Source organism: Bos mutus, chromosome 21, assembly GCF_027580195.1.
Source record: "Bos mutus isolate GX-2022 chromosome 21, NWIPB_WYAK_1.1, whole genome shotgun sequence".
NCBI lineage: Eukaryota > Metazoa > Chordata > Mammalia > Artiodactyla > Bovidae > Bos > Bos mutus.
This window is the reverse complement of record NC_091637.1, coordinates 66646966-66673692: the sequence shown is the minus strand read 5'-3', so window position 1 is coordinate 66673692 and position 26727 is coordinate 66646966. Positions and strand designations below refer to the sequence as shown.

Here is a 26727-nt window from a genome sequence, read left to right as displayed (position 1 = left end):
ATTAAACTTTATGTATGTATAGACCCATATAGCAAGATGGATCAAGATACAGAATGTTCCTAGTCCTGCAGCACATATTTCCCCTGACGTATCCACTACTCTGACCTCTAACACCAAAGATTGTTTATGCCTGCTTTTTAAAAATTAAGGTATGATAGCAGTGACGTGCACTACTCAAGTGTACAGTTTAAGACTGTTCTTTATATGGAGTCCTGCATAAGCACCATCCAAGTCAGATTACAGAACATTCCTAGAAGCCCACAAGGCTCGCTGCTACCCATGGCCCTCAATGCCTCCCAACAAAGGTAGCCGCTATTTTATGTCCGTAGGTTAGTTTCCTCACAGGCTTCTTTAGTGCGCTGTCTTCAACCTCGTCTGCTCCGCCTGGTTGGCCCGGCTCCTCCTGAAGCTGCCCGCTCGCCCCTCCTCCCATTTCAGGGATCCCCTAAGTTTGGGTGAACTCCGGGAGTTGGTGATGGACAGGGAGGCCTGGCGTGCTGCAATTCATGGGGCCGCAAAGAGTCGGACACGACTGAGCGACTGAACTGAACTGAACTGAACTTCCGACGCCATTGGAAAAGACCCTATGCTGGGAAAGATTGAAGGCAGGAGAAGGGAACGACAGAGGATGAGATGGCTGGATGGCATCACCGACTCGATGGACATGAGTTTGAGTAAGCTCCAAGAGATGGTGATGAACAGGGAAGCCTGGCGTGCTGCAATCCATGGGGTCGGAGTCGGACACGACTGAGCGACTGAACGGAACTGAACCCTATATCCTCAGTAGGGTTCCTCACTGTGATCCCCACGAGTTCTAGGCTGCCCCTCCTCTTCCGATGCCAAGGGTTTCTCCGGATGCAGATATTCACCATCACCCTCCTTCCCCAGACACACGCAATCTGAGTACCAGCCCAGAGGGAACGGCAGGCCGCTTCCTACCAAACTGCCACCCCAAGGCATCTATCTGCAAGGGGGGACGGTCGGCAGTAGAGTTTGAAGCGGGTGCATCACGAATTCATGGGGCGCCGGGTGGCCCCTCTCCGGCAACCCCACCCAGCCCGGGCCTCAGTCTCCCGCCCGTCAAGTAGGAGCAGGGCCCGCCTTTTCCCAAAGGCCGCTCCCAGCTCAGAGGTGGCCCGGCTTTAAAACACCCCGTCGTGAGGTCGACGTCGCCAGCACTGCGGGAGCGGGGCAGCCTTGACGCTCGCCTCAGCGCACCAACCCCGAAGCCCCCGGGCAGGCCAGAGCCCGCGGGCGTCGCCTCGCGCGCCTCGGGGCCCCTCCTGGAGCCGCGGCGCGCGCACGCGCGGCGGGAGCGCGGGCCCCGCACATAGGCGCCGGATCCCGCACCACGCGCTGGCGCGCGCCGCCCGGCCGCCCCCTGCGCGCGTGCCGGCCCCGCAATCTCGGCGGCTCGCTGGCCGCTCGCTCGGCCCGCCCCCACCAGGCGGTGCTGCCCTCCAACCCCGCCCGTCCGGCCTTCCCAGCATCCCGGCCCCGCTACGGCAAGCGGCGAGGTCCGGCCCCGCCGGGAGCCGGGAGCCGGGAGAGCGGGGCGGGGCGGCGCGCTGAGGTCAGCGCGGCGGCGGCGGCCGGCCCCGCCGTGGTTGGCTGCGCCCGAGCTGGCCGCGCCCTGGTTGGCTGCGGGCCGCGGGGCTGGGCCGCCAGGTCGGGGCCTGGGGTCGAGGCTCGGGCGCCGGCCGGGCTTTGCGCAGCAGTGCTGGCCTCCGCGCTGCTCCAGGCCGACGGCGAGCTGCGGCGGCGCGCGGCGGGGAGGGCGCGGCCGCGGGTGGGGCCGCGGGGCGCGCGGCGGGGCGAGGCGAGCGGCGCCGGGCGGGGCGGGCGGCGGCGGCGAGGGGAGGGGAGCGGCCCATGGACCCGCGGGGCCCGGCGCCCCAGACGCTGCGCCGCCGGGCCCGAGCCCAGGAGGTCGGCCTAGGCCGGGGCGCGACGACGCGGACGGGGCGGCGGCGAGGCGCCGCGGCTGCCGGGGCTCGCGGCCGCCGGGCCCCCGCGGGCGCGCCCTGACGGACCGGCCGAGCGGGCCGGCAAGAGGCCCGGCGTGTTGGGAGCGGGCCGCGCGGCACCATGTCGGCCAAGGTGCGGCTCAAGAAGCTGGAGCAGCTGCTCCTGGACGGGCCCTGGCGCAACGAGAGCGCCCTGAGCGTGGAGACGCTGCTCGACGTGCTCGTCTGCCTGTACACCGAGTGCAGCCACTCGGCCCTGCGCCGCGACAAGTACGTGGCCGAGTTCCTCGAGTGGGGTAAGTGACCGGCGGCCCTGCGACCCCTGCCCGGACGCGCCCTCCCGGTCCACGGGCGGCCGCCCGTCCCGCCTCGTCACCGCTCCCAGGCCCGCCCGGCCGCTGCTCGCGCCCTTGGCGGCTCTCGGCCCGTCCCTGCCCTCCTCCCCGGCCTTCGCACGTCCGCGCTGGGCCGTCCCGCCCCCTCATCCTGCCCCTCGGAGCCACATCCTCCGTTCCCACCCCCGCCCCCACCGCCCCGCCGGGCCCGCGCCCCGGCCGCTTCCTAGATCCACCCTCCACGAGCCTGGATATCGTTTCCTGCAGCCCTCCCCGGGATATCCGTCCCCGGCCCCCGCCTTTGGGGTCCCGAGTCCGCGTCGAGTTATTCGCTCCCCTCACGCCACTCGCCCTCCTGGGTCGTATGGGCAGCGGCGCGTGCCTTCTGCATCCGCCTCCCCACCCCGCGCGTCTCCTGGGAGCCCCTCCTAGGTGACAGCCTGTCCGCATCCCTTGGTGTCCAGGGCCTGAGCATCCATTTCACTGTACCACCTCCAAGGGAGTTTTAAAGTTGAAAGCCTTGTTTTGAAACGCCATGGGAGAGTCGGTTGATTTTTTTCATTGTAATTTTGCCAGACCCTGGTAATGCTTGGGGCGGGGAGGGCAGCTGGAACTGTTACTCTATGGAAGGCACTGTGAAACTTTCTTCACCAGACCTCTGCATGCTTTTTAATAATTGGTCAGCTAAATTATTATGTTCTACTAGGACAGAAATTTGATTAAGCTGTGTAATGGTTAGAACCCCAGAAACAACTACACGTGTAAAGCGACATCTTATCTTTCTCTCTCTCTAACTTGGGCGTCTTGTCAAGACCCTCAGCCTCGTTTAAAACTGCCTAGAAGGAAGATGACATGCTTCTGTTCAGGGTTCAGGTCAAAGCTATGAAAATCTTAGCCTTGGGTCGTTTGCCTCGTTGGACTCAGACTGTGTCGTTTGGACCAGTAATTTCTAACCTTTGGGGCTGATAAAGCTGACTTTTTTACATAAAGAAATGAATGTGTTCTGTAGTTAGGACCCCTGGTCTGCCAAAATGGTAATTGGAATTTGGGATTTTGTTTACCAAATAAAACTTAAGTTGTTACATTTTTAGAGAGCTTTCTCTTCTTCCCTCTTTAGTGAAATTTTGAAATTTTTTGAGAGCAGCAGGAAAAGGAGGCCCACAGCCCCAGGACAGCCTGCTTGGCTTTGCTTTGGGCTTCGTTTTGGTGCTGACCACCCTTCCTGGTTAGATACAGTATCAATAAAATGAAAGTACTATTCATTTTCTGGCGTCCTTCATTAGTGATGTGACCGCCAGTTGAATAATGAACTTGACTTCACAGTTGCTTTAAAAGTGAAGTCTTTGGGGCCTCTTACATCCCAGCCTTCTGAGGATCCTGTTTGCTCTTCCTTGCTGAGCATTTGATCTTGGAATCCAGACAGTTTCACAATCAGGTTCAACTCAGTGCTTGGCATGTGAGTCAATGTGTGACTGAAAGGAGGAAGCAGATGGAAGCTTGAGTTAGCAGGTGAGGTGTGGTCCCAAAATCCTCTGGCCTGGGAACCTGCAGTGCCTAGGAGGGGCTTCCTTATCCCGAAGGCTGAGCCAGTGGTTGCCGCGCAGCCCAGCCACTGTGAACTGGTGGGTTTCATTGGAGGAAGCTCTCAGCATGTGAGGAGGTCTTATTTTATGAGGTTTGAATTTTCCCAAGTCTAAATAGAAGCTGTGTGGTGTAGTATAGAAATATTTTGACTCTTTGGAAATTATGATTACAAATAAATGACATTATCTCCTAAGAATTCGGTCTGCATTGAGCTTTAAATTACAGAGAAGAGGAATGGACTCTATTTTAGGTGACATTTTTCATGGAATAGTAATATATTTAAGAAGCAGCATTTAATGTCATGTGTGTTAACATATGCACCATTGTAACTCCACAGTGTGTATCACTCGTTAGGATGTGGGCGGTCATTATTTAGTGTTGCTCGGAACGCCCAGTTATTGCGTTGGAAAGCAAAGAGTGGTCTTTCAAATGGAATTGTTTGTGGAGCATTATTAGGTACTCTGACTTCCTAGTGGAATTACTTCTACTCTACTCAAGAAACATATATATAGGCTGTCACCCTGCGAGTTGTTGATTTATACCTGCATGATGTTTGCGACCTCTACTGTATCGAGTGCTGGCATGCAGAGGACCAACCTTGGTAGGTATCTGCTGACAGTTATGTAGAAGTCTGGAAGCTCAGTGAAGAAAAATACCCGATTCAGCCCAGATTTGAGAATTATTGGGGATTTTTGAGGAAATCTGGAAGGTATAAGTAATAAAGTTTTAAAAGAGAATTTTCTGCAGTGGTTGCATGGGACTAGACTCATCCTAGCCTTCACTGTAGGTTTTGCCTTTAATTTTCCCTTGATTATGTTTATAGTTTGATTAGTTTCCTCTATGAAATCCTGGACCTTAATTAAAAGTTGGAAGTACCCTGCTTTGCATGTGTATTTCTTTAAGCTATTTTTCAAATGCAAATTTGATACCGTTTGAAGCAGAGCATGTGAAACACTTTGAAATTTCCACAAGTAAACAGCGACAAATATGGACGACTAGATGAGGTGAAGTTGTCTTTCATCTTCGTTATATAAAAATACTTGTACATGTGTTAAAATTTTTTTCCCTGACTTAAAAAAATAATGCCGGCTATTATGTTTGGACAGAGCTGATGTTGGAAGTTCCGGCCGATTGGCGTTGGATGGACCATGGTGGTCCTCTGCCCCGGCCCCCATGTGGCTTGCAGACCAGGCCGGAGGCAGGCCTCAGCCTGGTTCCCCGATGCCCAGTCCAGGCCCTCTTCTCGCTCTGTGCCACCATACTTCCTCTGGAAGGGGTAGAATTCATCTCTGTAGCCCTCTGTTTAATTTCCTCATTGGTGATTTTTCTTATGAATGAAGCATTACCTTGTCGGAGTTCTCTCTCATCTGTGTGAATTCCTGTAGCTTTTGGCATGGGGATGCTCAGCACCTAGTGTGAGTGGGATGTCTCTACCAAATTGAATGTGTTCAGGGCTTAACTGATGGTGCTAAATATCTCAACATACATTTTAATCTTAAGTGGCTTCTCGAGATAGAATTTTTGCATGACATGGGAACACTATTTTCTAAAGTAACAGATATTGAGAAACATTTTTTGAATAATAAGATGTAGCTTAGTAGAGGAATACTGGGATTGTGTAATAAAAATTAGGTTAACACAATTTGGATTGTAAATAGCTATTTGAAGTACAGAGCGATATTGACTAGGCACTGTGACGGAACAGCTGAAACCGTTAAACATTAACCAGCCAGCCTTACCTTTTCTCTCTTGAAACCTCCTCCACTGACAGTTGGACTTTAGCAGTGTCTCTGTTAAGTCTAGACCTGCGGTAAATGAAACTGGAGTTGGAGCGAGTTGCCCTCACTTGAAGATACCACTGCCTGAAAGAGCTTAGGAGGTGTGGTGCATTGCTCTTCAGTTGCAAATGCACGTAAGGCGGAAACTCCCAACACAGTGCAGTGTGGACGGGAGCCCCCTGGCCTTGCCCTGCCTGCTGCTGTAGCACCTGCTGCCCTGGAGCCCCCCTGGCCTTGCCCTGCCTGCTGCTGTAGCACCTGCTGCCCTTGAAGTCTCGTCCTGTCTGTGCTGACGTCAGTGATGCCGGATAAACATGCGAGCAAACAGGACTGTTAATTCCAAACTATATTAAGTACAACAAAACTGTTAGACTCTTTTCTTGGTAAAGAGGCAAAACGTATTTTTTTGAGAGTAATAAAGTGAAAGGATCATGCTGGAAGAAACCAAATACATATTTTTACCCTTTTTCTTCCCCCATCAAAAAGGTGATAAAATGCAAGTAAAGAAGATTTTGAAAGAATTAAAAAGACAAAATTCCCTGTAATTCCCTCACCCCAGCCCCCATAATATGACATCTTTTAGTCCCTGTCCTGAATTTGATTCTTAAGTTCCAAATGACAGTATGTTAGTGTTACCTGAAATTTGTGTGAGAAGCTCTCTTGCTAATGAAAATGCATGAGAGGAAAATACACTTTCCTTAGATTTAAAATCATAAGTATTTGGGGACTTCCCTGGAGGTCCAGTGGTTAAGACTCAACCTTCCATTGCAGGGGACGGAGTTCCACCCCTGGTTTCGGAACTGAAGTCCCGTGGACCTTGAGGGTGTGGCCAAAATTTTTTTTTTTTTTAATTAATAAAATCATGAGTGTTTGGCCAACATAAACTTTGTATGGTAATTTTTGAAGGGTTTATTTAGGTTTAAAATCTATTGGAGAAATTTTATTAAGTCAATAGAAGCTAAGTCACTTCAGTCGTGTCCGACTCTGTGACCCCATAGATGGCAGCCCACCAGACTCCCCCGTCCCTGGGATTCTCCAGGCAAGAACACTGGAGTGGGTTGCCATTTCCTTCTCCAGTGCATGAAAGTGAAGTCGCTCAGTTGTGTCCGACTCTTAGCGACCCCATGGACTGCAGCCTACCAGGCTTCTCCGTCCATGGGATTTTCCAGGCAAGAGTACTGGAGTGGGGTGCCATTGCCTTCTCCTTATTAAGTCAATAAGACAGATACTATGTATGAGATGAGGGTCACACGTGATTTTAAATGTGTTTCATATTAGGTATTTGGTCAGTGTTATTAAGTGGTAGGTAACTGCCAACAAAATTGTTTTCAGATTAAAACTTTGTGAAAAGGATCAGTATGTAATATAATAGGAGACTTTGGATATTTTGTTATCTTTAGGAAAGAATTAGAGATTTGAAGAAAAATTTGAATTAGATTTGAAGAAAAATTTGAATTAATATAATTTCTTTTAATATAAATTTATTTATTTTAATTGGAGGCTAACTGCTTTTACTGGAGCATCTTTGAAGACATATGAGATTTACTCTTCTAAGGGCACCACTGACATTACTGATGTGATGATGCTTCCTGTCGCTTCCAAGCTATGGGTTTGAAAACTGTTGGGAATTTGAGAGATGGCATGGTCTGTCCACCACCCACATCTCCCCTCTCTGTTGGGTAAACCAGGCTCTGGACTTTTCCCCTGAACATTTCTGAGCAGCTCGCTCTCCAGCCAGGGTTTCTCTCCTGCATGGGCTCCTGGTCAGCCGTGGGTTGCCTTGCCGGCACCTGCTATGTAATATCTCTGTTTTATTTTAACCTTTTTTTTCCCTTCATTCCCATCCTCACTGGCCTAGCTGAAGGTCTTAAGACCTAAATGAAAGCCTTTCTCCCTTGAAGATTTCAGTATCTCTGCTTGATTAGTCTTCAACACTGCCTTGCATTTCATCCCTCGCCTTTTCAAAACTTCTGCTATAACTGTGGATTCTGTTGCCTTGAGAAAAATTAGATCTGAAATCTGCAGTCCAACGTTGGAATTTAAAATTGAACTAAAGGGGACTTCCCTGGTCGTCCAGAGATTAAGAATCCACTTTGCAACGCCAAGGCCTTGCGTTCTATCCCTGCTCAGGGAACCGAGATCCCTCATGTTGTGGGGTGGCTTAGCCTGTGGGCCATAACTGCTGAGCCTGCACACCCCAACCCAGAGCCCGGGAGCCGCAGCAGAATATCCTGCAGACTCAACGACGACCCTGAGTGTTGCAGCTAATACCTGCTGCAGCCACACACACAAAAATGGATGAATGAACATTACTCTTTCAAAGTAAATAAATAAAATTAACCTGAGAGACTTCCCTGGTCCAGTGATGAAGACACTGCACTCCCAGAGCAGGGCATGGGTTCCATTCCTGGTTGAGAAGCTAAGATCCCGCACACCGCACAGCACAACAGAAAAAGAAGAGAGAAGAGTAAAGACCTAAAGAGATACAGCTAATCCTAGTTTTAGACGTTGAGATGAACGGCACATCTGACCATACCCTGTGGAGTGATTTTCTTTAAATGTAATTTTACTTTTATCAAAGTAATGCATTTACTCAGTTTTAAAAGTGAAGTAGTTCTACAGAGTTAGGATGAAAGACAAAAGTCCCTTTACCAGCCGGCCTGCTCTGGGTTCTCACTTCTCAGAAGCAACCAGTTTTAACCATTCTATTTCTCCTTATAATCAACTGTCTTAGGCTGCCAGTGACAGAGAACCAGATAACAGTGACCTAAACAAAATCAGGGCTTCCCTGATGGCTCAGTTGGTAAAGAATCCACCTGCAATGCAGGAGACCCCGGTTTGATTCCTGGGTTGGGAAGATCCACTGGAGAAGGGATAGGCTACCCACTCCAGTATTCTTGGGCTTCCCTTGTGTCTCAGCTGGTAAGGAATCCACCCGCAATGCGGGAGACCTGGGTTTGATCCCTGGGTTGGGAACATGCCCTGGAGAAGGGAAAGGCTACCCACCCCAGTATTCTGGCCTGGAGAATTCCATGGACTGAATAGTCCATGGAGTTGCAAAGAGTTGGACATGACTGAGCAAGTTTCACTTCACTTCAAACAAAATCAAGGTTGATTTGCCTTTCATGCGGCTTGTGAGCAGTCCATGGCTGGTTTGACAGCCTCATTCCAAGAAGTCTTCAGGGACCTGCCCTTTCCTGCTCAGTCCACTGTCTGGTCTGAGGGTGACCCTCCGACCTACATTCCAGGCAGAGGGTGAAGGTGTTATTAGGTCAGGCAGAGGGTGAAGGTGTTATTAGGTGGATGGGGGAAGAGCCTTGGATGCTGATGGTGGGGGTTGTTGAGTCGCTAAGTCGTTTCCGACTCTTTGCAACCCCATGGACTGCCGTACACCAGGCTTCCCTGTCCCTCACTATCTCCTGGTTTTTGCCCAAGTTCATGTCCATCGAGTCGGTGATGCCATCCAACCATCTCATCCTCTCTTGTCCCCTTCTCCTGCCCTCTTTCCCAGCATCAGGGTCTTTTCCGGTGAGTCAGCTCTTCGAATCAGATGGCTGAAGTATTGAAGCTTCAGCATCAGTCCTTCCAGTGAGTATTCAGGGTTGATTTTCTTTAGGATTGACTGGTTTGATCTTGCTGTCCAAGGGACTCTGAAAAGTCTTCTTTAGCACCACAATTTGGAAGCATCAGATCTTTGGCAGTGATGGTTACTTATTTAGCAATTCCTGCCTCAAATTTCATGCATCTCTGTAGCATGCTTATGTTGCTTATTTCTGATTTTCCATTTCATATGCTATCTGTTAACTTCTCCTGTGGAAGAGAAGGCCATAGAATTTTAGGTGTCTCCTCCCCTGCATTGCCGAGACACACAGACCCTTCCTTCCTCTTTGTTTTTCCAAATCTGGCTAGATAATAATTACTGTTTAAATTGATATTCAGTGTTTGTTACCATTGGGTAAACATCTTAATGGCTAAGCCACATAGGATGCAGTTAATTCCCAGTCTACTAAGACAAGGAATTATTTTTGTGTTAATTGGGATGAATTACTTTTTCTCTCCCTTAGTGTGGATGCAAATGTATAGTCATGAATTCAGTGCAGGTTTTAACTAGAACTCCCCAGAGCAGTCAGCCACCTCGAGTGATCTCTCACTTTTCAGCCCTTGGAGAGCCTTTCATTTTCCTGTTCCACTTGAGGCTGTGTCTTCTCTAGGCCCGCTGCTTCGCTGCCATCTTGGGGTTTCTCTTCATTCTTTATGGGAATTCTTTCTGTGCCTCTCCTCTGTTGAATGGGAATTCCAGGACCCCATGTCTTAGGAGGAAAAGGGGACGACAGCGGATGAGATGGCTGGATGGCATCACCGACTCGATGGACATGGGTTTGGGTGAATTCTGGGAGTTGGTGATGGACAGGGAGGCCTGGCGTGCTGCAGTTCATGGGGTCGAAAAGAGTCGGACACAACTGAGCAACTGAACTGAACTGAACTGAATGTCTTATGTTGTGGTGGCTTCCCTGGAAAGAGTCCATCAGAGAGAAATTTTTTGGAGAACTAAACTGTCTGAAGATGCCTTTTCTTCCTTTGTATTTGAATGGCAGTTTACCTGCATACTGAATTCTAGGTTAAAAGTCATTTTCCCGCAGAACTTTGAAGGCCTGACTCAGATGTCTGCTGGCTCTTGTTACAAGGGGAGGCCTGAGACCGTTGTGATCCCCACGCCTTGGTGAGATTTGTTCATCCCTAGTGTTCCTTGGGGGTCTTTCTGGGGGGGGCTGGGCCACTTGGGTCCTTCAGCTCTCTAAAACTTTCCTGTATTCTCTATGAGCTCTGATTTCTTCATTCTAGCCTTTTTGATCGCCTGTTACTCATATGTCAGATCTTCTGAGTTTTCTGTTAATTTCCTTTCTCCTACTTTTTTCTAGCTGTTGACCTTTTATCCTTCTTTTTCTGGGAGAGAGCTTCGACTTTATCTTCTTGTCCTTACATTGCAGTTTTATTTCTGCCATCATCATATCTTTCATTTCTAAATGTTTTTGTCCCTAGTATTCCTTTTTATAACATCTTGTTTCTGTTTCATGAAGGCAGTCATCTTAAAAACCATTTCTCTTTGTTGTTCATTCGCTAGGTTGTGTCTGACTCTTTGCAAGCCCATGGCCTGCAGCATGCCAGGCCTCCCTGTCCTTCAGTATCTCCCAGAGTTTGCTCAGACTCATGTCCATTGTATCAGTGATGCCATCCAACCCTCTCATCCTCTGTCGTCCCCTTCTCTTCCTGTCTTCAATCTTTCCCAGCATCAGGGTCTTTTCTAATGAGTCAGTTCTTTCCATCAGGTGACCAAAGTATTGGAGCTTCAGCTTCAGCAGCAGTCCTTACAGTGAATATTCAGGACTGATTTCCTTGGGGATTGACTGGTTTGATCTCCTTGCTGTCCAAGGGACTCGCAAGAGTCTTCTTCAGCACCCCAGTTCAAAAACATCAATTCTTCGGCACCCAGCTTTCTTTATAGTCCAACTCTCACATCCTTATACGACTACTGGAAAAATCACAGCTTTAACTAGATGGACCTTTGTTGGCAAAGTGGTATCTCTACTTTTTAATATGCTGTCTAGGTTGGTCATAGCTATTCTTCCAAGGAGCAGGCATCTTTTAATTTTGTGGCTGCAGTCACCATCCACGGTGAATTTGGAGCCCAAGAAAATAAAGTCTGTCCCTGTTTCCATTGTTCCCCCATCTGTTTGCCTTGAAGTGATGGGACCGGATGCCATGATACTCGTTTTTTTAATGTTGAGTTTTAAGTCAGCTTTTTCATTCTTTTCCTTTCATCAAGAGGCTCTTTAGTTTCTCTTCACTTTCTGCTGTTAAAGTGATGTCATCTGCGTATCTGAGGATGTTGATATCTATCCTGGCAGTCTTGATTCCAACTTGAGATTCATCCAGCCCAGCGTTTCGCATGATGTGCTCTGCATGTGCACACACTTGAGTTATGTAGATGTTTCCTTTTGTTCCCTTCGTTGTCTCTGTTTCTTCTGAGTCCTTTTTATCCGGTTTCCTACTTTGGTCTTTGTCTTTGATGTCAGAAGCTCTTCAAATGCCTGGTGATTATTGGCTGTCTTCCACAATTATGAGCGGACTGATTGGAAACTCTCTGTGCATAAACTGTAAATGTGAGCCTCACCATTAGGAAATGGGACGGGGACCTGGCCCATCTGAGGGGCACTAGCAGAGTTGCTAGAGTAGTTCCTTCTCTGGGCCTGTCGGTTTTCCCAGAGCAGGGCTTCTGGTCTCCAGCCTAGATGGTGGCGAGTGTGGTACAGGCCCAGCTGCCAGCATTCTGGGAAAGTAGGGCGAGCTGGGGATGGGGGGCAATAGGTTGAGGGTGGGAGATATCTGGAGTGTAACTGCTCCTCCTGCAGACTGACAGCCCGTTCTGTGCCCTGTCGCTTACTGTTTGTGTGTTCAGTCACTCAGCCCTGTTTGACCCACTGTAGCCCGCGAGGCTCCTCTGTCCATGGAATTCTCCAGGTAAGAATACTGGAGTGGGTAGCCATTGCCTTCCCCAGGGGATCTTCCCCATCCAGGAATTGAACCCACGTCTCCGGTGTCTCCTGAGTCGGCGGGGGGTTCTTCACCGCTGTGCTGCCTGGTGACACTCACCTCTGTTTAGTCTGCAGAATACTGGTGCTGTGGGTGATCGCTGTTTCTTCCCCTCCTTCGCATGGTTAACTTCCACTTTTCTGTCTTCGCTGAATTAGATGCTGCTTGTCCATTTCTTCTGTGCAAAACTGTGTTGACTTTTCTAGTCTTCTAGAAAAGTCACGTCATCTTCTGTCGTTTTTTCAGCAAGTACTCTTTAGGACTTAAGGAGTGCCCAGGCACCGCAGTGATGAACAGAATTCCTGTTCTCTGCAGCCCATGTTATCCTTGAGGCTACGTCCCATTGTAATCCATGCGATCACTTTAGTCGGGCCTCCAGATGGTGCAGAGATACGGCTCTTCTGTACACTAGAGGTAACTGAAAGGTACCCTGGTTTTCATCTCTAAATGAAGTCAGGGTGTATAGTTTCCATTTTAGTTTTATTGGCCAGATTGTGTTTCTGGTACATTGACTCATTTATTAGAAAGCTTCCCCTCTAAGTAGAAGGGAGAAATGCAAATATGGGAGGGCAACATTTTTTTCCGGTAATTGCACAGCATTGGAAGAAAAAGAAAGGAGAAAGAGTAAAACGATGTGAAGACAGGGGACTTGGATGTTTTGAAAGCTGGAAAGTGGCTGGAGGGACGCTGGGGCGGCGCCCTGGGTGGGCTGGGGCCGAGGCAGGGGTGGTGTCTGAATTGGCCGCTTGTGCCTCAGGGACCCTGTGTGTGAACTTGATCTTTCTTGAAGTGATACAGACTGGTTCTGTTTAACTCCAAGGCTTTTGGTACGTAGGAAGAAATCACTAATTTAAAACAAAAAATAGAATAAATGCTCTTGCCAGTCATGATTTTCTAAAACCATAAATAAATGAAATCCAAAGGTAGACAGGCCTCCCTTAACCATGACACCCAAACTGCATTTTAAGACTGTTGTTCTCTTGTGCTTTACTCATTCATATGAAATAATTCATTTGAAAACACTGAGTTACTCTCTTTCTTTGTTTAAAAAATTTAAATTAGGGGGCCAAATTAATTTTTTAACTTACTATTTTTAAGGTGAAATAGCATTTGTATTGATTCTTTGTTGAGAAAGGTGTTGATTTTATAATTAATGGGTTTGCAGCAATTCTTAAAAAAATAATTTTGCAGCTCAGATTTGTTTCTTTTTAAACTCTGTTTGAAGTCAGATTGTTGAAACATCTTTAAGTATATTAACAAATCATCTTTCAGATGAAGCTGGGAGAATGCTGATGAAGTATTGCTTTCAAATATGTAGGATATATTGTCTAATTGGCAGCAGATTGGGAAATTATTGAGAATGCTCTATGCCAGTTTCACCAATTAAGCTGTCATGGGTAGCATTTATATTAGACTGTATTAGGACATAAAAAATGTTCTCAAAACGTCAGGCATTATTGTGGTTTTATGTAATCAAAGTGATAAGCCTGGATAAATTTTCTTCTACAAATATATAATTTTTTTTTAAAAAAGCAAGATTTGTGTTCATGAAGAAGTTTTGATAATCCTTGTGAAATGATATGTTAAGGTTACTGAACAGAAACAAGAAGTCTGTCGACGATATGAAGCTTGAATTGAACTGTACAGCTAACTGATTATTTTAGTGAAAAGAAGATTTCTCTGCCATTTACAGTTACCAAATGATTTCTTTTGTTTGTAACAGTTTTATTGAGATACAATCCACATGCAAATTACCTATTTAAATTGTAGAGTTCAGTAGTTTTAGTATTTCACAGAATTGGGTAGCTATCTCTGTTATTTATTTCCAAATATTTTCATCACCTTAAAAAGAAATCCTAACCCCTTTAGCTATCAGTCCTAACTCCTCCTTTCTCTCACCACCCCCAGGCAGCCACGCATCCAGTTTTATTACATACTTGCACATTCTGGCCGTCTCCTACAAAGGGAGTCATTCAGTGCGTGGTGCTTTGTGACGGCATTCTTTTCACTTAGTGTGGTGTTTTCAAGGGTATATCTGTGTTTGCTTCCTTTTTATTGCCGAATAATGTTCCGTCGTATGGCTGTGCACATTTTGCTTGCACATTCATTCCTCAGTTGATGGGCATTCGGGCTCTTTCTACCTTGGAGCTGTTGTGAATAACGCTGCCGTGCACGTTAACGCGCCAGTTTTTACGCGACACGTTTTCCTTTCCCTTGAGTGTGTGTCTGGAAGTGGAGTTGATAGGTCCTCTGGTAAGACTATGCTTAGCACTTTGAAGACCTGCGGGTGGATTTCCACAACAGCTGTCCCAGTTTACATTCTCACCAGCAGCTTCTCCTCATCCTCACAGACGCCTGTCGTTGTTTGTCTTTCTCCTTCTAGCCATCCTGGTGTGTGTGTGAAGTGGTGTTTCATTGCGGTTTTGTTTTGCTTTTTGCCTAAAGGCCAGTGATGTTGAGTATCTTGGATATTGTTTTGTTATTGGCCATTTGTGTATGTTCTTTGGAGAAATGTCTGTTCCGTTTCTTTGCTCATTATTTAATTGTGTTGTCTGTTTTGTAAGTTATGTACCTTCTGGATACAGATCCTACATCAGACGTGATTGGCAGATATTTCCTCCTGTAGGTTGTCATTTCACTTTCTTACAGGTTTCCTCTGAGGCCCAAGTTACTAATTTTGATGAAATCCTATTTAACTTTTGCTGTGTTTGGTGTCATATCTAAGAATCCGTTGCTAAATCCAAGGTCACAAGGATTTTATACCTGTGTTTTCTTCTAAGAATTTCATAGTTTTATAGTTTTAGCTTTCACATTTAGGTGTTTAATCTGTTTCGATTTTTTTCTTAGAAATAAGGTGTGAGATGGGAAGTTCTAATTCATTCTTTTTCATGTAGCTCTCCTGATCTCCCAGCAGCATTTGTTGAAGAGACTTTTTTTTCCCCCATTGAATAGTGTTGGCCCCCTTGACCATAAATGTGTGGTCTTATTTCTGGGCTCTTAGTTCTGTTCTGTTGATGTATATGCCTGTCTTTGTACAATATACTACCACACTCTCATGATTACTGTTGCTTTCTGCTAAGTGTTGGAATCAGGGAGTTTGAGTTCTCCAACTTTGTTCTTTTTTAAGAGTGTTTCACTATTCTGGGTTCCTTGACTTTCCATATGCATTTTAGGATCAGTGTGTCAGTTTCTATAAGGAAGCCATCTGGCATTTTGAGAGGGATCACGTTGAATCTCTAGATCACTTTGGGGAGTATTGCCGTCTTACAGTATTAGCTTTTCCTGTGCATGAACATGACATGACTTTCCGCTTAATTACATCTCCAAATTGAAATGTGTATATATATATTTTTTTTGTAGTTTTCAGAGTTTAACTTTTTTTTACTTTTTTATTGTGGTAAAATATATATGATACAAAATTTGCCTTTTTAAGTGTTCATTTAGTTGCATTAATTTCATTTTGCAATGCAACATGTAAGATTTGTACTTATTTTGTTAAATTATTCCCAAATGTCTTTTTAAAAATTCTATTATAAGCAGAATTGTTTTCTTAATTGCATTTTTGGATTGTTTGTTGTAAATTTATATAAGTACAATTAAAAAAAAAAGTGATTCTGTATACTGCAAAATTGCTTAACTTTTTTTATTAGTTCTAGTGGATTTTTTAGTATTTTTATATACAAATTCATTTTATATACAAATTCATGTCACCTGTGAATACAGGTTGTTTTATTCCTTCCCTTCCAAAAGTTTGGGTGCCCTTTGCTTATTTTTGTTGCCTATTTGTCCTGACTAAAACCTCTAGGACAGTGTGGAATAGAAGTGGCAAGCATGGGCATGCTTATTCCACCATTAAGTATGCTTTTTTCTGTGTTTGATAAAAGTCAGCTATGAAGCCAGCTGGGCTTGCTTTGTGATCAGTCTTTTGATTACTAACTCCGTCTCTGTACTTTTAGATCTGTTCACGTTTTCTGTTCCTTCTTGAGTCAGTTGGTAGGTTTTGTCTTTTTAGGAATCTGTTCGTTTCGTTCACGTAGTTTGTTGGCATACAGTTGTTTGTCGTATTTCTTAATCCTTTTATCTCTGTAAGATCTGCAGGAATGTCCCTCTTTCAGTTTTAGACATTTGAGTCTCTTTTTTATTTTTTAAAAAAGATTAAAATGGCAACTTTTATGTTATATATCTTTTACCCTAACAAAAAGTAATTGCAAGTAAAAGTAATTGAAATCCATCCACGTTATTGAGTGTAAGTAACAACAGCTAGTTCTTTCTGGTTGCTGTATTCCACTGAATTCCTTCCCCACAGTTTATCCATGCATTCACGGTACATCTCAGCTATCCAGCTTGGGGCTATTAATGAAGAGTGATCCTCCCAGAAATTGTTTTGGCTTTTAAAATTCTCCAGAGAGAATGAATGATTTTTCTAAATCCACTGCCTGTTTCCCTTAATGTTGAATTCTGTTATTGTTTGTGGAGGGTGGACACAGACGGTTCAAGTCACAGTTCTTTGTCATTTAGGATTGTCCTTTGTACCGAGTATTAAAAATGTCAGCACCTGTATCACAGAAATTGTATTTGGCCAGTACAGTTTTTATTTTAATAGTGTTAAAATTATAAAAAATAACGCATGCTCATGCTTTTAGTGAATTCAAGCAGTATAAAGGGTATGTCACAGTAAAGAGTCTTCTTCCCTCCAGTTGTGTTACAAATGTTTTAACTTCTTTTTAGATTTTAGAGCATAATCTAGAGTTTCCATTAAAATTAAATATTGACTTGAAAGGTTTTTTTTAACATCAAATTTGTTTATATTTATTTAAAATTTTTCATAAGAAATTAATGTTGGAATATGGCTTCCCTTGTAGCTCAGCTGGTAAAGAATCCACCTACAATGTGGGAGACCTGGGTTTGATCCCTGGGTTGGGAAGATCCCCTAGAGAAGGGAAAGGCTACCCACTCCAGTATTCTGGCCTGGAGAATTCCATGGACTGTATATAGTCCATGGGGTCGCAAAGAACTGGACATGACTGAGCGACTTTCACTTTCACCAATTTTATGTTGTCAGTTTATAGCATTTATGTTATGTTGTGACTTAGAGAAGTCTTTTTTGTTTTGTCTAAGTTGGTTGTACGATTTGGAAACTAATAAATAGAATTTAAAATATGCAACGGCACCCCACTCCAGTACTCTTCCCTAGAAAATCCCATGGACGGGGGCCTGGTGGGCTGCAATCCATGGGGTCGCTGGGAGTCGGACACGACTGAGCGACTTCACTTCCACTTTTCACTTTCACGCATCGGAGAAGGAAATGGCAACCCACTCCAGTGTTCTTGCCTGGAGAATCCCAGGGACAGGGGAGCCTCATGGGCTGCCGTCTGTGGGGTCGCACGGAGTCAGACATGACTGAAGCGACTTAGCAGCATAGGTATGTAACTGTTATCCACTGTAAAACCCAGCTGTGTGACTGGACCCAGAGAGAAGGCACCCGTCCTGTGTCTTGAGCGGGAGAGTCATCTAGGTGCTGGTGTTGAAGAGTCCCTGGACTTCCTTCCTAACTTCCTTTGCTGCTTCTGGGTCATACACAGCTGCCTCTGTTTCTTATGCTCACGTCACTTTCTTGGATTCTTTCATTTTGATGATTGGCTAGAGCCTTTTCCTGGTGGACTAATGCTGAGTTGCTTCAGTCGTGTCCGACTCTTTGTGACCCCATGGACCGTACGTAGTGTGCCAGGTTCCTCTGACCATGGCATTCTCCGGGCAAGAATACTGGAGTGGGTTGCCATTTCCTCCTCCAGGGGATCTTCCCTACCCAGGGATCGAACCCACATTCTCTTAGTTCTCCTGCATTGGCAGGCGGATTCTTCACCACTAGCGCCACCTGGGAAGCCTTTCATGGTTGTTGGGGGGAGGGGGAGATATGTATATGTTACACATACACACACACATAAGTGTATATAGCATTTCCCCCCATGTAGGATCAAGGGTGGTAATCTTTCCAAGTTACTGCATTTCTAAAAATGTCTTCCCTTACCCTCATTTTAGTGGTGTGTGTTTGACTGAGAATGGAACGCTGGGGTCAGAATGTCTCCCTCTTGGAGAAGACACTGCTCTATGATTGTGGTGAGGTGCGGGGTGGTAGGAGGCTAGAATCTCTCCTCTTTCTGAGAATATTAATCAGATTTTTTTTTTTTTTTGGCTGCACTGGGTCTTTGTTGCTGCAGGCGGGCTTTCTCTAGTGAATGGGGGCTACTCTCTAGTTGCGGGCTTCTCTTGGGTTGTAGAATGTGGGTTCTAGGTGCATGGGCTTCAGCAGTTGTGCATGGGCTCTAGGGTGCAGGCTCAGTAATCCCGGCCCATGGGTTTAGTTGCTCCACGCATGTGAAATCTTCCCAGACCAGGGATTGAACTCATGTCCCCTGCATTGACAGGCATAGTCTTAGCCACTGGACCACCAGGGAAGTCCATTAATTAGAATTTTTTAAAGTTTTCTTCTTCCCGATTTATCTGTTTTCTCTGGAGTCAGTTCTTTGTTCACCTTGGAACTTTTCCTCTTAATGATTTTCCTTCAATTACTGATAATCCTTGGTTGTTCTTTTTGCCTGTAGTATTTAGAAAGCTTCCCTAAAAATAATATAGAATTACTAGTTGTCCCTGTTGAGGGGTGATGTTTTTGAGTACTTCTAGATCCTTAGTCCATCAGGTTTGATAGTTTTTCTTCTCTGATAGCATTTTTGTAACAACTCTAGTTTGTAATGTAGATAAAACTTCATAAGAATAAAAAAAAAATTCATGCCATTCTTAATGTCCATTTCGCAGTACCACGCGTGTATCTTATGACTTATTTTTTTCCCTACTATAGTAATTATTTTGGATTGTATTGTAAGTTTAATGATGCTTAAAATATTACATTTATTATCTGAGAAAAATATCTGGCAATAAAATGAATTTTAAATGTTTTTTAAAATGAAGTTTGGAGTGGAGAAATTTAACTGTTTTCCCCACTTTTCCCATAGCATTCTCATTTCTCCACAGTGAAGGGGATCCTTAGGTAAACATTGAGCGGTCAGAGCATCACCTGGCCCTTCTGAAAGTGGAGTCTAGAAGACTCAGTGCTCAGCTAGCATCAGTCAGGTCAGGGGAGAGATTTGTTACACCGAATACTGAAGCTGTTAGTCATGGCAGCTTTTCAGAGTTTGTATGAAATGTTTACCAGCTCATAAAACTGTTTTATGACCCAGAAGGAATTCCAGCAATAAAGCAAACGAACTCATAACAAATAACCTGAGCATGTAGTTGATTTTCGTGCCCAGATACGCTTCCAGTGAGGAAAACTGCTGTGTGGTTTGTGACAAGAGAAGAGCTCTGGTGATCTGGATTCATTCTGTTTGGAATTCAATTGGTTTGAGTATTTGTAAAAGGAAACTAATTTTTCAAAAACTTGTAACCTAATATCCCTTGTCATGCCTTCAACTGTCCTCCATTTAGATATGAAATAGTCAAGGACACCATGTTTGAAAACGTCATTGTTCCTTTTTGGAGGGGCTTAAATTTTTCATATATTGATACTCTGTTTTTATAATTAGTGTTAATAAAAGTGATAGCTATTAATTATAATTCCATTTAAAGTTTTTATTATAGGGACTTCCCTGGTGGTACAGTGGATAAGAATCCACCTGCCAATGCAGGAGCCACAGGTTCTGTTCCTGGTTCGGGAAGATCCCACCCGCCATGGGGCAACCAAGCCCATGTGACGCAGCTGTTGAGCATGTGCTGTAGAACCCTTGCTCCGCGACAGAAGCCACCACAGTGAGAAGCCTGTGCGGCACCAGGAAGAGTAGCCCCCGCTCACCATAACTGGAGAAAGCTTTGCACAGCAACAAATACCCAGTGCAACAAAAAAAAAAATTATTATAGGAATCTTGAACATGTTAAAAAGTAGATCAGATCAGATCAGTCGCTCAGTCGTGTCTGACTCTTTGCGACCCCATGAATCGCAGCACGCCAGGCCTCCCTGTCCATCACCAACTCCCGGAGTTCACTCAGACTCACGTCCATCAAGTCAGTGATGCCATCCAGCCATCTCATTCTCTGTCGTCCCCTTCTCCTCCTGCCCCCAAGCCTTCCCAGCATCAGTCTTTTCCAATGAGTCAACTCTTTGCATGAGGTGGTCAAAATATCGGAGTTTCAGCTTTAGCATCAGTCCTTCCAAAGAACACCCAGGACTGATCTCCTTTAGAATGGACTGGTTGGATCTCCTTGCAGTCCAAGGGACTCTCAAGAGTCTTCTCCAACACCACAGTTCAAAAGCATCAATTCTTCAGCGCCCAGCCTTCTTCACAGTCCAACTCTCATATCCGTACATGACCACAGGAAAAACCATAGCCTTGACTACACGGACCTTTGTTGGCAAAGTAATGTCTCTGCTTTTGAATATGCTATCTAGGTTGGTCATAACTTTTCTTCCAAGGAGTAAGCGTCTTTTAATTTCATGGCTGCAGTCACCATCTGCAGTGATTTTGGAGCCCAGAAAAATAAAGTCTGCCACTGTTTTCACTGTTTCCCCGTCTATTTCCCATGAAGTGGTGGGACCGGATGCCATGATCTTCGTTTTCTGAATGTTGAGCTTTAAGCCAACTTTATACTCTACACTTTCACTTTCATCAAGAGGCTTTTGAGTTCCTCCTCGCTTTCTGCCATAAGGGTGGTGTCATCTGCATATCTGAGGTTGTTGATATTTCTCCCGGCAATCTTGATTCCAGCTTGTGTTTCTTCCAGTCCAGCGTTTCTCATGATGTACTCTGCATAGAAGTTAAAAAGTAGAGATAGTTGACCAATGAACCCTTTGTTTCAGTCACTCCCTTCAACAGTTGTTAAGTCACCCCGTCTCCATTTTGATACCCTTTTCCCCCAAAAAGAGTGATTTTGAGGCAAATCCTAGACATGTGTCACCTCATTTGTGAGTATTTCCCTGTGTGCCTCAGGAAGATTAGGCCCTAGCCATATACACATAACATAACACAGAAACGTAGTAGTGTCACGTCACTGAAAACATGACCATAAGTCCTCAGTACAATCAAGTACGCAGTCAGGGTTTAAATTTCTCCTTTTTTGCTGCTGTTTTCAGTTAATTTGTTCTGTAGCAGCCAAAACAAAGTCACTCGGGGCGTTTGGATTGCCCGCCTCCCGGTTCTCCTTTAATCTATAGGCCCCCTCTCTGTCTTCTCCCCAGTTGCAGTTTATTTGTTGAAGCAACCAGGCCACTTGTCTTGTTATACTCTTACCATTCGAATTTATTTCTAGCTGGACAAATTTGGCTTTTGGCAAATCATTTCTATACTATTGGCCCTGTATATTTTGTGGAAAATAGAGCTATTAGGGGACCAAACTGATGTAAAAAAATAAGATACTTCTTACTTCGTTTGAAATCCCCCTTTTGTGAGGAGTATTGCAGTCAGTACCTGACTTGGCCTAAGATCCTGAGTGTGGGCTGGGTGCCCGAGGGTGCTGTGCCAGAGGTCAGTGGTTAGCATTCTGGGTGGTGGTGCAGGGGCTTGGTGGGGGCTGGGGCAGTTATTGCCTCCCTTCCCCTCGGTCCCTATGGAGACGTGGAGGCACCAATTTGGCAGTGGGCACCTGCCTTTCTCTGGAGCCCATGTGTCTGATTTGCCCCTTCTGTCCCCTTGCCCCTCTCCCCCAATGAACACTGTGTGACTATTTGAAGAGTTGACTAGTGTCTAGCTGACATCCTTCCCCTTTCTCCACACTTCATATTGGATTGTTGCTAGAAATTTCTTAAAACTTTATGTTCTACCACTACTACTACTACTACTACTACTACTAAGTCGCTTCAGTCGTGTCCGACTCTCTGCGACCCCAGAGACGGCAGCCCACCAGGCTCCCCCGTCCCTGGGATTCTCCAGGCAAGAACACTGGAGTGGGTTGCCATTTCCTTCTCCAATGCATGAAAGTGAAAAGTGAAAGGGAAGTCGCTCAGTCGTATCCGATTTTTCCCGACCCCATGGACTGCAGCCTACCAGGCTCCTCCGCCCATGGGATTTTCCAGGCAAGAGTACTGGAGTGGGGTGCCACTGCCTTCTCTGTTTATGTTCTAATATTCCCTAATATATCCCTGTTATATTAGAGGAATTAGCCTAGCCTCTTTTCTGTATTTTGTACTTGATAGTTTTCCTTTGGTTTTTGTCAACACTTATTGGTGTTTTGTTCTTACTTTTAATACTGCAAGTTGAAGTGGAGGGTGCCAGGGTCTGACGTTTCCTGTTCTGGCCCCTTCCTGTGCCGTATGCTCCCACTTCCTGTACCGAATGCTCCCACTTCCTGTGTCAGATGCCCCACGTCCTGTGATGGGTTCCCCCACTTCCTGTATCAGATGCCCCACATCCTGTGGTGGGTTCTCCCACTTTTGTGTCAGATGCCCCACTTCCTGTGGTGGGTTTCCCCAGTTCTGTGTCACATGCCTCGCTTCCTATGGTGGGTTCCCCCACTTCCTATGGTGGGTTCCCGCGCTTTTTGTGTCAGATGCCCTGCTTCCTGTGGTGGCTTCCCAACTTCCTGTATCAGATGCCCCACTTCCTGTGTCACATGCCCGCACTTCCTGTGGTGTGTTCCTCCACTTCCTGTGTCACAATCCCCGCTTCCTGTGGTGGCTTCCCCACTTCCTGTGTCCGATGCCCCACTTCCTATGGTAGGTTCCCCCACTTCCTGTGGTAGGTTCCCCCACTTCTGTGCCAGGTGTGCCCCGCTCCTTTTCCGTGCCGGATGGTGGGTAGGCTAGGCCCTGTCACCAGCTCCCTTAGCAGCTTCCTCCATCTGGAGGAGAGGCCTCGCTGAGGTGAGCTAGTCCCAGGGGAAGATGGAGTTTTGCTGGGTGGTGGGGAGCGGGGTGGCGGGGGTGACTGTAAGGTGCCAAAGAGGTTCGTGGAGGTACAGCCTGGGAGGCAGGGAAGGTGGGTCAGGGCAGACGGAGGAGCGAGAGCCGTCCTCACAGGGCGGCAGCCACTTTGGGAGGGGAAGGAGGTGTAGACAGGTCTGGAAGCCACTGCCTGCCTCAGGCCCCCGCGTGTGGCAGCCAGGCCAGCCCCAGGTCATCCCACCTGCCGTCCCCCGGCAGTCGCTCCCTGAGGGACCCTGGGGTGATGGGAGAGGAGGTGGCACCGCACACCCCCTCACCCGACTCCAGACTCCCCTCTGCCAGTTCTAACTGCTAGCCCGCTCACGCCAGTGTGGCCCCTCTACTCGGGTCTGCACCTGGGGGTGCCCTCTCCGCCCGTCTTCCTCTCCGTCTTCCTCTAGGCTTCTGGAGGGCTGCGTGGGATGCAGGGCAGACCGGAGCCCAGCCGGAGGCGGCGGTAGACGGGGCTCGGGGTCCCTCTGTGCCGCCTGCCCACCCCGCCGCTCAGCGTCCAGTGTCGGTCGGGTGCTCCATTCCCCGACCCGCTGCAGAGGTCCAGGGCCTCTGGGCGTGCGGGGGCTTGTCCCACGGGGAAGTCACCGTGACTCTCAGGCTCTCCTCTCACACTGGGGCTCGGATGGTCAGGGTCAGGATGGGACGAGTCCGTGAGGCCGGTTGGGAGGTTGAGCGTGTCATCTGCACCTCCCCATGGGGACTGGGATGGCGTCCTGAGACCAAGCCCCAGCGTGAGAAGCGAGAGGTGCGGTGTCGCTTCCCCCGGGTCCTTCGTGTCAGAAATTCCCGCGCTGCCCTTTCAGATGCTTGTTCAGCTTGGGTGACCGGCAGGGAGCTCTGAGAGACACCCTGGGCTCATAGCATCAGATATTTTTTTAATACAAGACAGGTCTTACACGGAACATAACAGTTGTTTGCTGGAGACACTTTGGAATTAACATTGTGACTTCTCAGTTTTTAAAACATCTTAAGGTTTTGTCTTTTTAATCTGACTTCCGAAAAAGTGTTTCCTACTTGTCGGTGTCTGACAGTGGTGCTGTACCCTGCAGTGCATCCAGGTCTTACTTTTTCTTTAATCCAGCTCTGAAAAGTCAACAGGCCGGACAAATACTGTGCTCTGGAAATACTAGGACAGCCGGGCCGCTTCCTGCTGAGAACATTCAGGGGAAGAACTAAGTAGGAGTGTGTGTGCAAAGTCAGTTCATTCAATCACCAGACATCCTGGGAAAGCATGTTTCAAAACAACAACAAAAAATCGACTAACACTTGTAATATAAATCTTTCATTTTTAACGAAGGATTGTTTAAGAAGAAGGCTGTTTTTTGATTGGTTCTTAGAGCATGCAAATGTAGGCTGCACAAAGCTAAGTGTTCTTTTTTTGAAATGTTAAACATGTGCCCACCTTTCAGTAAAATTCTTTTGATTTATGGGAAGTTTTTGTCATTTGCTAATTTTCAGTGTGTCTCATCTCTGGCCGCCTAGTGGGAAGATGACCAGCTTACCAATGGCTGGATAAAACCAGAGTGACACTTTAAAAAGTCTTATGTACAGAACAGCTTTCTTCCTACATACTAACTCATTTATTTTGTGATGGTGAGCTAAAGATAAAAGACAAAGGAAGGCATTTACCCTCTTTCTCTACTTCGTGGCTTGATTATTTTCCTTTGTGTTTCATTCTCTTTATGCTGACATTTTTTTATTAAAAAATATGAAGCAGGGGGCTTGTTTGCTTATTTTTTAAAAAGTGCCTCAGATTTTTAAGGAATCTCCACACTGTTCTCCATAGTGGCTGTACTAGTTTGCATTCCCACCAACAGTGTAAGAGGGTTCCCTTTTCTCCACACCCTCTCCAGCATTTATTATTTGTAGACTTTTGGATCGCAGCCATTCTGACTGGCGTGAAATGGTACCTCATAGTGGTTTTGATTTGCATTTCTCTGATAATGAGTGATGTTGAACATCTTTTCATGTGTTTGTTAGCCATCTGTATGTCTTCTTTGGAGAAATGTCTATGTAGTTCTTTGGCCCATTTTTTGATTGGGTCATTTATTTTTCTGGAGTTGAGCTGTAGGAGTTGCTTGTATATTTTTGAGATTAGTTGTTTGTCCGTTGCTTCATTTGCTATTATTTTCTCCCATTCTGAAGGCTGCCTCTTCACCTTACTAATAGTTTCCTTTGTTGTGCAGAAGCTTTTAAGTTTAATTAGGTCCCATTTGTTTATTTTTGCTTTTATTTCCAATATTCTGGGAGGTGGGTCATAGAGGATCCTGCTGTGATGTATGTCGGAGAGTGTTTTGCCTATGTGCTCCTCTAGAAGTTTTATAGTTTCTGGTCTTACGTTTGCCTTATGATCCAGAAATCCCACTGCTGGGCATACACACTGAGGAAACCAGAATCAAAAGAGACACGTGTACCCCAATGTTCATCACAGCACTGTTTATAATAGCCAGGACATGGAAGCAACCTAGATGCCCATCAGCAGATGAATGGATAAGCAAGCTGTGGTACATATACACAATGGAGTATTACTCAGCCATTAAAAAGAATGCATTTGAATCAGTTTTAATGAGATGGATGAAACTGGAACCTATTATACAGAGTGAAGTAAGCCAGAAAGAAAAACACCAATACAGTATACTAACGCATATATATGGAATTTAGAAATATGGTAACAATAACCCTGTGTACGAGACAGCAAAAGAGACACTGATGTATAGATCAGTCTTATGGACTCTGTGGGAGAGGGAGAGGGTGGGGAGATTTGGGAGAATGGCATTGAAACATGTATAATATCATGTATGAAACGAGTCGCCAGTCCAGGTTCGATGCATGATACTGGATGCTTGGGGCTGGTGCACTGGGACGACCCAGAGGTAGGGTATGGGGAGGGAGGAGGGAGGAGGGTTCAGGATGGGGAACACATGTATACCTGTGGCAGATTCATTTCGATATTTGGCAAAACTAATACAATACTGTAAAGTTAAAAAATAAAAATTAAAAAAAAATAAAAAGTGCCTCAAATGCCTAGGTTCATCAGATAATTCAGTGCAGATAGTGTGGCGTCCAGTCGTGGACACATCTAATTGTTGATGTTCAAATGAACAGTACTGAACATGAGTGAAGCTATTTTTGTCACATGTAAAATACAACTTCTCCTTAAACAAGCTTCTTAAAAAAAAAAAAAAATCACACAACTTTGTTCTTCTGTACATTCATGAGCATTTTGAAAATGCACGGTTTCCATCTTAACCTTGCAGGGCAAAGGTGTTGAAACTGCCTTGAGCACCCAGAAGCACAGGCCTGTGTGGGACTGAGGTGGGTGACAGCCGGTGAGAGGTCAAAGCCGCCGGGGCAGGCGGAGGGGCCGGCCGCTCCTCATTTCCCGCTGTGGGAAGGGAAGTGAGTTCGTTGCTCGGAGGGCTGCTTGCTTGGTTCTTCCTCTGGTTCAGAAGCAGTTGCCTTGAGAGTAGGTTAACGGCTGCAGTTGCTGGGCAAGTTACCATTGCTGTTTTGAATGTTTTTGTTCTTCATGTCTGGCCACGGGGGGCTTC

General features: G+C 46.2%; 1 protein-coding gene across 2 annotated transcripts in view; it reads left to right on the top strand.

The window, feature by feature from the left end:
* Positions 1-1690: 1690 nt before the first annotated feature.
* The window catches only part of CDC42BPB (CDC42 binding protein kinase beta), a 99202-nt gene continuing 74165 nt past the window's right edge, over positions 1691-26727 (top strand). Inside the window, exon 1 of one of the 2 annotated variants that reach the window (XR_011461580.1) lies at positions 1691-2263. Coding sequence is in view for 1 of the 2 variants with exons in the window: in XM_070358024.1 (XP_070214125.1) it covers positions 2089-2263 (175 nt within the window). In the remaining variant the exon portion in view is untranslated. The remainder of the gene's footprint in view (positions 2264-26727) is intronic. The other variant, XM_070358024.1, reaches the window with a different exon arrangement.